Source organism: Lontra canadensis, unplaced genomic scaffold, assembly GCF_010015895.1.
Source record: "Lontra canadensis isolate GAN:19392208 unplaced genomic scaffold, GSC_riverotter_1.0 scaffold126, whole genome shotgun sequence".
Taxonomy (NCBI): domain Eukaryota; kingdom Metazoa; phylum Chordata; class Mammalia; order Carnivora; family Mustelidae; genus Lontra; species Lontra canadensis.
Window position 1 is genome coordinate 2,720,929 of NW_022631120.1, and position 12,848 is coordinate 2,733,776.

The following is a 12,848-nucleotide window of genomic DNA, read 5'->3' on the forward strand; positions in this document are numbered from 1 at the left end:
AGCAGTACCTAGCTCAGCACCACACCGCAGAGGGGCGCAATGAAACGTCCGTTTGAACTGCGAGCAAACCCCGAGGGCAGGAATTTTGGTCTTTTCGGTCCCAAGTGCCTAGCACAGTATCTGGTATACAGTAGGCGCTCAATGAATACAGGGATACAGATACAGGAAGCCCCGAGGCTGGAGCTGGTGGCATGACCTCTCCAGTGGGTGGATGTGTGACATCCAGGCTGCTTTCAGGGAGAGCGTTTCACCGCCTTCCCCTCTGCAGCGCAGGCTAGACACTAGCTATGCTGGGTGCTTAAAGTCCCTCTGTTAAAAAAAAAATATTTGTGTATATGTACACGCACCTAAATAGATGCTCATACGTGCCAACGACGTAAAAATACATGCCCATATCCAGATATATGCACAGCTGACCCTGGCACAACACAGGTGTGAGCTGTGCGGGCCCACTCCTGCTCGGATTCTTTTGATAGAGTACAGCACCGTCATGTATTTTCCTTACGGTTTTCTCAGTAACATCGTCTTTTCCCCAGCTTTCTTCCGCTTATGTTATTGTAATAATGCAGTATATAATAAATACAGCATGCACAATACACGTACCGACTGTTACCGGTAAGGCAAGGCGTCCAGCCAGCAGGTGGCTGTTCATACTTAGGTTTTGGGGGGATTCTCCAAAGTTCCATGTGGATTTTTGACTTGAGGCAGGGTGGGCAACCTTAGCCGCTCGTTGCTCGAGGGTCCGCTGTGCATGGATAATAGGCAAATAGGTAAATATAAATAAGTTCATAGGCGAACATTCGGCTTGAGGCAGAACAGTGACAGCGGGGGAAGACAGCCAGGAGGGTCCCTCTTCCCTGGAAGACCGAGCATGGAATTCACTCAAGCGTCCAGAGGCGAAGGCGGAGGCGGCGCGGCTTGGGCCTTCCGGCCTTCCGTAGGCCTGCGGTCATTGGCTGGGCTGGAGGCAGCTGACGGGCGGAGGCAGGCGAGGGAGCTTCAAGGATGGCGGCCGCCACGGCGCTGATCCTGCCGGAGAGCCCCAGGTAGCCGCCCAGGGGTGGCACGGACCGGGCGCCACCAGGACGCTTCAGCTGGCTGTCGCCTTGGCTCCGAGGCGGGGCCCGGCGGTGGGGGGTGGGCGCGGAGCTGGCGAAGTCGCCGTGCGGCCCCGCGGGAGTGCCGGGGGCTGTGGGCGTCTCACCCTCTCAGTGGTTCACCTCCGTGGGGCTCCAGGGCCTGGCAGCTGGGGTCAGTCGGACAGTGTGTGCTGTGTGTCACCGTTCCCAGAGTGTGGGGTCGAAAGTGCTCACGCCCGCCTGGAGTAGTGCTGAATCACGTGCAAAGCTATGCCCTTTTTCTGTTTTCCGCTCTCTCTCAGGCCTGAGTATGAGAAAGGCTCCCCGCGGGGCTGGACGGTCTTTAATCCGTAACAGGTGTCAGTATCCCTTTTCAATCAAGAGAGAATAGTCCTCAGATTGGGAGTTTGGGGCTGGTAACAGTATCAGGCCAGAGTCTGGTAACATGGCTTTGGATTTCATTTTATTTATTTTTAGTTCATTTCTACTTATGGTAGGTAAGGTCGGGGGCCCAAAGTGGTGATATAAAGTTCTCTGTTAAAATGCAGTTACTTAAATAGAAATCACTCCAATTTCATGAAAAATAAATACTAGGGCAGGTAGTGTGCGGATGCGGAAAAATTGCTGAGGTGTTGGGAAGTACTTTCCATGTCCCTGAATTGGACAGGGATCTTCTTGAAGAAGAGAATTGTCATTTCACAGTTCTTCCTTGTTTCTGGATTCCTTGAGTCCTGACGCCCAGTTTCTCCCCTCACATCAGTGTCCTGTTTAACACCCACCACATGAGTAAACCATAACCTGTATGATAATTTAAAGTTGATTATTATCGTTGAGGCACAGTTTTAAAACAACTGTGTACTGTTACCCCAACTGACTTTGCCTTATATGTATTTATTCCATTACCTGCCATGCAGCATTCTTTTTTTGTATTTTGGTGTCAATCCCACTTTCCTCCTTCCATTCTTTCCGTAGTTCCTCTGTGGGTTAGGGTCAGTAAATATTCACTGCTGAGTTAATGCCATCCCCCACAAAGTGCAAGCTTCCTCTAGTTGAGGGCCTTGCCCCCAAAGAAAGAGAAACTTTCCAAATGGACAAGTACTTTTGGGAGGCATCTTTTTGGAATCGTCCTGCCTCCTTTGAGGGACATCATTTGGACTTCTTTATAGCAACCAGAGTTGTTGAAATGGAAATTTTGAGACAACAGCAATTGTAGACAAGTGTACTTACGGCAAGAACAGTTCACTCATTTTAAAACTCATTTTAAAATTTTGTTTTACAAATTTATTTAGCATGAAAAAAGCAGTGTCGCTGCTAAATGCAATAGATACAGGAAGATTTCCACGATTGCTCACCCGAATTCTTCAAAAACTTCACCTGAAGGTTTGTATTTTTGTATTTCTGCAGTTTATACTTTCTTGTGATTGCACTGAAATTCTTTGTTTCTCCTTGAAAAACTTTTTCCGAAGTGTAGTGTTCCCCAGTGCGTCCTTGGCTCTCTAGGACATTTTGTGATGTCCCATGGTCCTAAGTTTGGGAAACTCTCCTTTCATTAAAGCTAATCTTCTTTATTATGGAACTTTTCAGAGTGTATATATTATATATATTTTTTGGGAGTATATTTTATGGTAATGTTTACAATAAATATTTAAGGGTGAATATGGTGTGCAAGATTTTCCAAACGTGTGTGACCTTGGAACTCTCGTATCATGGTAAATATTTGGAGACTCAGGTTCTGTGTAATATGTTTTGGGAAAATTCTGATTTCATTCTTTTCCTACAAATAATGTTATGGTTTTGCTAACACCCAGTATTTAATATTTTATTTAATGTGCCTCTTCTTTTTATTTCAAGGTTTTGGTCATTTTGGACACATTGACGTTTACTGATTCACTGCTCGGTCACTGTTCTAAGTTAATTTCTGTATCAGGTTATAAAAATTTAATTCCATCCCACACGTGTTTATGGCGCACCTAGTAACTGGTAACTGCTCTGCCTGGTGGTGTCAGGTACCACCATTAAATGAGAACCTGGACTTTTTTTTAGTTTTTACTTAAATTCCATTTAGTACAGTGTAATACTAGTTTCAGGTGTACAATATAGTGACTTAGCACTTCTTTACCATACCCGGAGAACCTGGACCCTTTCCTCTTCTTTTTCCTGGGAGCCAGCCCCCTTCTGAGCCCTTTCTTCCTCTGATGTGTCTCTCAAATCCAGGTTTTCTTCATAGTCCTAGTTCAGATCCTTAACACCCCTGCTGTAGACCGCAGTAACTGCCTTCAAACTGGTATCTCTGCCGGAAGTCTTCTCCCTCCTATCGCTGCTTCATAATGCTAGTCCATTCATCTCTCCAAATATTTTTTTTTCCCTAAGAAACAAAAAATGAAAAAAAAAAACCCAATTGATCATATCTGTACAGTGTTTAAAGCCATCGTTGACTTCCCATTGCCCCATGGGAAAAAGTTCAAAATCTTTCGCATTGTATCATATTAAAATCACCTTATAATGACAGTATAATAATGGCCACAAGCCGTATTATTCCCAGTTTGCAAGTGCTCCAGTCACACTGGGCTATACTCTTTTACAAGAACATAACGGCGAACTTTTCCAACTCTATGTCTGTGCATATACTCTTTCCCTTATCTGAAATGTCTTTCTTCCCTTCTGTTGTGAAAAAACTAGGTCAAGGATTTGGCCGTCTCGCTCTCAGCAGTTAGTTTGTTTTCTGTGCTTCTAAAACACTCGCTTCGTTGGCACCTCATTTCAGTACTGCATTGTAGTTGTTTTAGGATACAGGGTCTTTTGCTGACCTTGAATACCTTGAGTATCATGTCTTAATCATCTTTACATTTTCCATACCTAATACCTTGGCGCTGATGCAGTTGGCGCCCAAGAGCCATTCTTGGAGTTCATTCTGTGCCTTGCAGGGGAAACACAAAACCCATGCAGGCCCTCTAAATTCCTGGCTATAAGGAGTCTCTGATAGAGATGGAGAGACAGGAGGAATCACCACAACAATCTAAGAGCAGCCACATTTCTGTGGTTTTGTGATTCACAGTTACATCACTCTCTCTGCTACTGCTCTAATGGCTTTGTGTTATTAGTTCATCTGATCCTTATAGCAACTTTAGGAAGTAGGTACTATTGTTATCCTTATTTTATTCACAGAGAAACTGAGATAGAGGCCAGTTAAATAATTTTCCCAAGGTCACACAGTTAGTGAGTAAGCAGCCTGGTTCCAGAATCCATTCCTTTAATCCCTTACAGTACACCTCAGGAAAAGCACACAGTACAGTATATAAATTAGTCTAAAAGTAAATGATGTAGGCAATCAATATAGAAGGTCTGCTTTGATTTCCTGAGCTGGTGGCTGCCTTCTTACACTTATTGAAAACATGGGACAAAAAACTCTTAGATACATCTTTGTTCTCTATAGCAAGGGAGGCTGGGACATTAGCAGGAAAACTGTGAGTAGTTTGTCTTTGACCCTCTCAGTCATATCGAGTTCTAAGTAAGTTAGTGTCCATCTTAGAGTAAGTGGGTGGCCAGAGAATTCCACAGAGGTGTTTGAATGCTATGCTGTCGGTGGTGGGGGAGCAAGAAGGTGAGGTTGTTGGCAGCTGAAGCAACTGAGAACAAAAACATATGTAGCTGATAATTCGCCTGCTAAGGAAGAAAGTCAGGAAAGGTGCAAATTTTTTTTTCCTGGGCAGTTTCAGGGAATGTTCTTCTTAGAGGGGCTCCTCTTGTGATAAGAGTTCTTATCGAATAAAGTTTGCATTGACATTCAGGATATGCCAGCTTTCTTTTATGTACTCTTGGTCTGTTAAGTGGACGTTTGCCTTGAGACAAGCTGAGCCCTTAGAACAGTGAAACCTGGCATGGGTAGATCAGTGAAGAGTTTCAGAGATTGGGTTGCTGTTCTAAATGTTATCAGCTTGACACTTTGATTTGCTTGCGGGCAGAGGATATCTGTTTTTGTCCAGACTGATTCCTTGAATTCCCTAATTAGAATAAACATAGGAAAAGTAAGCTGAGATATAGAATATGGGTGTGTCCAAACTTGGGTCTGGAAGTCGTCTTTGAACTGATCATCTTCTTGGCTTGTCCTATCATATAGAAACACTTGGGAAGTTTTGGAGTGTTTTAGTTTTTCTGTTTGTTTGTTTGTTTGTTTTTACAACGTGTGGAGGGTGCTATTGGCATTTAATGCCCTGGAACTAAATGTCTTGCAATGTGCAGAACGGTCTTGCCCAAATTGCCCTGTCCAGCATGCTAATAGAGCCTGCACTGGAGAACACTGACAGAAGTCAGAGTAACTTCCATAGCTGAGGACTCAGAGATAACAATTTATGGCCTCTGAGTTTAAAAAAAAAATGGCTTTCATAACTCCTGCAATTAGAAAGACTCCTGTACTTTGCTCTGCTAGAGAGACTCGTAGGTCATACACAAAGCCTGTTGATCTAACTGTGCTGTGTGTTTCATTCTGAGAGATCGGCTCACTGAATTCCTGGCCATGGCAGACTAGACCCAGCCAACTGGGGGATGAAGAAGCACCAGTGATGGGCATGGGGGCGGTTTCAAGAATTGACGGTTGATCATGGAAGGAAGTGGGAGAATTATGCAAATTAGACTCAAGACACTGAAATGCCCAGAAATCTGAGGGTTTTTTCCTGAAGTAAAAAATCTCCAATGTCTCTTAAAAGTTTTTTATGATACTGTACCCCAGAATTCTGATGCTCATAATTGTGACCTGAGTCATCCTAAGAAATGAGTTTAATCTGATATACTTTGTTTACAAAAGTCTAGAATGGGTACTGTACATTTCAGAAAGATTGCTTTCAGAAGTTTAAAATAAAAGTTCTTTTACTTTTCTTTACCTCTTTTCTCCCCATTATGACACAATGAAATCTCTTATTATGTTAAATAAAGGACAATCACACATGTGAACCCCAGCCTATAGAAAATGCCTCAGAATTTTCTGGGCTGTTAACAACATATGGAGGGTGCTGCGGGTGTTTAATGCCTGTGCCTTTACATGTCTTATGTGTAGGAGAGTCTTGTGCAAAGGAGCATTTGCCTTGCCTATGTGGACCAAAAAGTAAAGGGTACTTGATCTCTGCAAATATATTTATTTTGTAGTTACTGTAAGATGAAAGGCTTCTTACAAATTGGTTTATTGGGTAAGAACAATATATATGCTCTTTCAATTACGGTATTTCCAGAATACTAGTACCGTGTGTTCTTTCACAGAGGTCTTTGTGTGTATGTATGACTTTGAACGTGAGTCAGAGCTTGGGCTCTGGACAGTGGGCTGCTCTGTCCCTGAATCCATGCTCTGAGTTTTTAAAAGCTAACTACTTTCATAATTATTTAGATAATATCCTATGTTCATAGAGTAGAAGACAGCTCTCCTTTTCTAAAGAATGTGATCTGATTTCAACTGAGGTTAGTTTACTCATCACACATATTAAGAAAATGTCTTCAAAAAAAAACCCCGAAAAGTTGGAAAAAGGGATTTTTTTTAGTTGCTTCTTTTGTGCCCTTCTAGTTCAAAATTCTCATAGTGCTTAATTTAAGCATCTTAATAAGTTTTAAATTACGTAGTTTCTGAATAAGTTTTTGTTTAAGAAATTTAAGTAGTATGGCAAACTGAAATGCCCCCTTGGTTAACTTTCGCCCTCCTATCCATCTTAATTCTCCCCTGTATTAGTTATCTATTGCTGAATTACAAGTTACCCAAAACTTAGCCCTTAAAATAACAATCAACATTTATTATACTCACAGTCCCTGTAGGTCAGGAATTTAGGGTGGCTTGGCTGGGTGATTCTGGCTCGGGGTTCTGGTGAGGGTGTGTCAGATGTTGTTTGGGCTGCTGTAACTGAAAGTTTGGCTGGCGTTGGAGGATTTCTTTCCATTATGGCTACCTGGTGGGGGCCTCAGTTATTGCTAGACAAGCCTTTCCTCTCGACATGGAAGTTGGCTTCTTCCAGGACCAGTGACCAAAAGAGGGAGGTGTGTCCTTTTTATGACCTCACCTGGGATACCACATAGCTTCACTTTTACTGTATTCTTTTTTTTTTTTTTTTTAAGATTTAATTTATTTATTTGACAGAGAGAGATGCAGTGAGAGAGGTAACACAAGCAGGGGGAAGTGGGAGAGGGAGAAGCAGGTTCCCCACTGGGCAGGGAGCCCGATGCTGGGGTCCATCCCAGGACCCAGGATCATGACCTGAGCCGAAGGCCGACGCTCAACAACTGAGCCACCCAGGCGCCCCGATATTCTTTTTGTTAGGAGTAATTCACTAAGCCTGGATCACATTCAAGGGAAAGAAATTAGGCTCCATCTTTTGAAGGGAGGAGTGCTAAAGAATTTTCAGGTATCATAAAACCACCACTCCTTCCCAGGGGTAGCCTTCACCAATTTGGTTTCTATTGCAGATCTTTTTCCATGTGTTAGTAAATACACATATGCATACACAAGTGCATACACTTAGAAATGTGCAGTTCCTGTGTTTTTGTGTACCTTCTTCACTTACCACTTTTATCAGAGATAAAATGATCTCTGATAAAAGTGGTAAGTGAAGAAGGTACACAAAAACACAGGAACTACACATTTTTTTCTTTAAAAAAAAAAGAATGCAAGGTAGTACTTTTTTTTTTTTAAGATTTTATTTATTTATTTGACAGACAGAGATCACAAGCAGGCAGAGAGGCAGGCAGAGAGAGAGGGGAATCAGGCTCCCGCTGAGCAGAGAGCCCGATGTGGGGCTCGATCCCAGGACCCTGAGATCATGACCTGAGCCGAAGGCAGAGGCTCAACCCACTGAGTCACTCAGGTGCCCTACCTTGTATTCTTTATGTGTTGTATTTTCTTTCTGTGTATGTGTGTGTGTGTGTGTGTGTGTGTGTGTGTGTGTGTATGTGTATGGTCTACTCTCTTTAAACATGTAGAAAAAATTAACAGTCACTTTCCATTTTTAAAATTTAAGTTTCTTGGACACTCACTCTCTAATTTTATAAACCTGGGCTTTAATTTTTTTGCATTGAGAGGATAAAAAAGAATGTGTCTCTTTTACCTTCTCTTTTACTCCTAGGTATGAAGGGGGGTGTTTTGGTAGAGAGATAAGTGAAATTGCTACTGTTTTGGAAACAAATAGAGGTACTTAATATTTGATACTTATCTACCCAAGGTTGTTTTTGGAGCAAGGTATTGACTCTATGTTTGGAACTTTGTGTATAGCTGTATTCTCTGTTTGCTCTTAAGTTCCCATATTTTAAGCTCCACCTTATTTTAAGGTTGCATGACTGGTGTTTCCCTTGTGGATGGGGGAAGATAAATATTCCCTCGTACCCCTTCACGCCACACCACTTTATTAATATAAGCCCTTGAAAATCTTGAGAGTGTCTCTCTCTCTCTCTTTTTTTGTGTGTATCTTTTTAATTTATTTTTATTTATTTATTTTTTTAAAGATTTTATTTATTTATTTGACAGAGATCACAAGTAGTCAGAGAAGCAGGCAGAGAGAGAGGGAGAAGCAGGCTCCCTGCCAAGCAGAGAGCCCAATGCAGGACTCGATCCCAGGACCCTGAGATTATGACCTGAGCCGAAGGCAGAGCCTTTAACCCACTGAGCCACCAGGCGCCCTGGTGTGTCTTTTTTTTTTTTTTTCAAAGATTTTATTCATTTATTTGACAGAGATCACAAGTAGGCAGAGAGGCAGGCAGAGAGAGAGGAGGAAGCAGGCTCCCCGCCGAGCAGAGAGCCCGACGTGGGGCTCGATCCCAGGACCCTGGGATCATAACCTGAGCCGAAGGCAGAGGCTTTAACCCACTGAGCCACCCAGGCGCCCCAGTGGTGTATCGTTTTTAAAAATCTCCCTTCCTTATACATATTGGGGACACTGAAGTTTATTTTTCTACCTGCTCAATCACTAATACTATTTTGTCAAAGCAGCTTACTTGATGTATGGTAAAAGGAATCCAGTGGACTAACTTGGAAGTTAAACTATAAATATCCATTGAATTTAATGCAACTTGTGGTTCAGTGGTTATATATATGTAATATCATTGTTATATTCCGCATATTGATAAAATCTGGTACTATAGGTCATTATTTCACGAAGATGTATGGTAGTCACAGAAATGCTGAAACTTTTAAGTCAGAATATTGCTTTTGAGGTAAGTGATAGGCCTTTTGGCCAAATTTGGTTCACGATTTTCTCAGTTGTAAAACAGGTAGTAGGGGCTGGGAGTTCTGGCGACTGGCCTTTCAAAATACGCTCAATTCAAGTTGCAGTGCTGCTTTGGTTCAATAGCCGTGTAAGTGTACCTCATCCAAGCTGTCCAGGCAAGGACTTGAGGAACTTCTGAAATTTCTCCATGTTGCTATTAGGGAGAGGCGGCTGCAGGGAAAGGTGTTTTTAATATGTGGATGAAGTAGTTCTTTTTATTTTAAAGTTGTTCTAGTAGTGTACATTTTTCATACTTACTAGACCAGTGTGTTTAGATCGAGGAGATTATTTTGGATATGAAAGAAAGGACACTAGGCAGAGGTTCTACTCAGGTGGCTAACTATCTTTTATATATTGGTTATAAAGTTAATGCATAACATAGAGATTTGGGAAAATATGTATTAAAATTCTAAAAAAGACTTAACTTCCTGCTTTATAGATGCTCTTGTCATAACCCACATTTTTGCAGAACTCCTCAAAATGAAAATTACTTGAATATTTGTTTTTATGTGCCATTCTAACTAGAGTATTGTATACTTGAGGACATGAACTTTCTCTATAGCACGTAATAAATACTCAGTAAATATATTTGCATGAGGAAGATGGACATTACTATTAACTGTTATTAACATTTTGGGGTGTTACCTTCTAGTATTTTTTCTAAATGTCCATTTCTTTTGGTATTTACCATTAGTTTCCATCTCCTGTAAATCATAGAACTTAATGTCTTTTTTTAATTTAAAATGAGCTTGATTTGGCATGATCCAACTCTCAGATTGTGCTGTGATTTTGAGATATTGAAATGTACGAACACATTCGTTTGTTTCACTTTTTCTTTCAGTTTCTCATCCATGTATGAATACGTGAATCTTCAGGGAGTCTTCTGTCAAGTGTTTACGTTTTGAATACCTGATGTGGGCTAATAGCTTGCTTTTTGTGTTCTAGGCTGAGAACAGTTTCAGTGAAGAAGAAGAAGAAAAACTTCAGGCTGCGTTTTCTCTGGAGAAACAAGATCTTCACCTGGTTCTTGAAACGATCTCATTCATTTTAGAACAGGTATTCCAAGTGCCCCAGACTTCGTAACCATGGTTTGTTTAGTGCAGATTTGTACTGCTTTGGTAGCTGTAACATTTTATTTCTTTAAAATGTGTACAGATGGGAGCTGTGGATGTATTCTACTTGAGAATTTCAATGTATTAAGAGAAAAAATTGAGGGGGCACCTGTGTGACTCAGTGGGTTAAAGCCTCTGTCTTCAGCTCAGGTCATGATCCCAGGGTTCTGGGATTGAGCCCCGCATCGGGCTTTTTGCTCAGCAGGGAGCCTGCTTCCTCCTCTCTCTCTGCCTGCCTCTCTCCCTGCTTGTGATCTCTGTCTGTCAAATAAATAAATAAAATCTTAAAAAAAAAAAATTGAATGTATGTGTTTTTTCTACAGTATTGCATTCTTCCAAAAATCTGAATGTTGGGTAGCATAAGCAAAGTATTTGACAGCATGACTCATGACTTCATTGACTTGAGACAGGTATAAAATATTTTTATTCATTGTTACTTGGTGTTATAACTTGGAGAAACAAACATCTCTTATTTAAGAACAATGATTTTGGGGGATTTCTTTAACTAGGATAATAAAACATTTAGAAGAGAAGTAGTTGTCAAAGGGCTTTTGTCAAGTTCTTCATACTGAGCTGCCATTTTGCTTCCCTTGCTTTTGTCTGTGTTCAGCGCACTAAGCTTTTTTGTTCAAGTCCCATCTCTTCTCACTGCTGCCATGACCCTTACACTTGGCAATCGTCCCCTGCTTCGGATTCCTTTTATTCTTGGCTCATCAGAGTGGAGCATATCATTAGTCTTTCATCATTTCCTGTGTGTCAGCCTTCTCTAGCTTTTGAATTTGTGAGGGACCTATCATATCTTTAGCTCATCTTCTATAAACCGAGCACATTGCCAGGCTTAAATTAGAGTCTCCGTAAATTCCTGAAGGTTGACTTGGTGGAATATTTGTGAAATTAAAGTATAGGGGCACCTGGGTGGCTCAGTGGGTTAAGCCTCTGTCTTCAGCTCAAGTCATGATCTCAGGGTCCTGGGATTGAGCCCCACATTGGGCTCTTTGTTCAGCAGGAGACCTGCTACCCCCTCTCTCTCTGCCTCCCTCTCTGCCTACTTGTGATCTCTCTCTCTGTCAAATAAATAAGTAAAATCTTCAAAAAAAAAAAAGTTTAAATAGTACTGTAGTTTCATGAGCCTTCTAGTGAACAAACACTATTTAGGAAGACAAGCTCCCAGGCATCTACTTCATACAGCCTTGTACAGATTACAGATACTAAGGTGATTACTGTTCTTAACACTGGGGAGCTTTTACTAGTAGTAAAGGATAATTAAGTGGGGCAGAGAAACATGGGGTTTAAGAGAAATTTGTTCCAGAATTATATTAAGAAATAGAACAGTTGTTATTAGAAATGTTTATAATATTTTATTATGTAGTACCTAGGAAGTTGATAGATGAAGGTAGTTTTGAGAAAGTGCTTCTTGGAAAAATTTTTGTTAGTTGTACCTTTCTTTGTTTTCTGTTTGTTTTAAAGATTTATTTATTTGAGAGAGGGAGAGAGAGAGAGCATGAATGGGGTGGAGGGTGAGCAGAGGGAGAGAATTGCAAGCAGACTCCCTGCTGAATGTGGAGCCCAGCTTGGGGCTCGATCCCACGACCCTGAGATCATGACCTGAGCTCAAGGGAGATACCTAACCAACTGAGCCTAAAACAGTTCTTTGAAATTGTTAAGTGAAATAAGGAAATGATAATTTAATTAGGGTACCATTTGCACAGCTAAAAGCAGAGAAGAAGTTTTCGCGTTAAGTGGTATTAGAATTACTTGAAACAGAGGCAAAAGTGGAGATGTGTAGCCTGCATAGTTTAGGCCTTTCAGCCTGCGTCTTCCAGTTGTGTATATTATTATTGGTAAAACAAGAAAAAAGATCTGCAATAAAATAGAAAATATTCTTTTAATTTAAATCAGTTAGAAATGATTTTGTATTTGGTTATAATCCGAGGTCTCTGTATGACTACTGGGGATATATACGATTTTCTTTTTTTTTCTCTTGCATAGGCGGTGTATCACAACGTGAAGCCGGCGGCTTTGCAGCAGCAGTTAGAGGCCATTCATCTCACACAGGACAAAGCCGAGGCATTCAGCAGTGCTTGGTCTTCTGTGGGTCAAGAGACCATTGAAAAATTCAGGCAGAGGATTCTTGCTCCCCACAAGGTAGAGGACTCTCCTACGCCAATAAGAATGACAAACATCGGGGCGCCTGGGTGGCTCAGTGGGTTAAGCCTCTGCCTTCGGCTCAGGTCATGATCTCAGGGTCCTGGGATCAAACCCTGCATTCGGCTCCCTGCTCAGCGGGGAGCCGGCTTCCCCCTCTCTGTTTGCCTGTCTCTCCACCTACTTGTGATCTCTCTCTCTATGTCAAATAAATAATTAAAATCTTAAAAAAAAAATAGAATGTAAACATCATTGTACCTTAAGGCTTTTAAAGGTAGTAA

The 12,848-nt window shown here is 41.5% G+C and overlaps 1 protein-coding gene across 2 annotated transcripts in view; it reads left to right on the top strand.

The window, feature by feature from the left end:
- Window positions 1-950: 950 nt before the first annotated feature.
- The window catches only part of COMMD10 (COMM domain containing 10), a 188,765-nt gene continuing 176,867 nt past the window's right edge, over window positions 951-12,848 (top strand). The window contains exons 1-4 of one of the 2 annotated variants that reach the window (XM_032842236.1): window positions 951-1,046; window positions 2,369-2,459; window positions 10,256-10,366; window positions 12,412-12,567. In XM_032842236.1, coding sequence (XP_032698127.1) covers window positions 1,006-1,046; window positions 2,369-2,459; window positions 10,256-10,366; window positions 12,412-12,567 — 399 coding nt within the window. In that variant the 5' untranslated portion in view covers window positions 951-1,005. The remainder of the gene's footprint in view (window positions 1,047-2,368; window positions 2,460-10,255; window positions 10,367-12,411; window positions 12,568-12,848) is intronic. The other variant, XM_032842237.1, reaches the window with a different exon arrangement.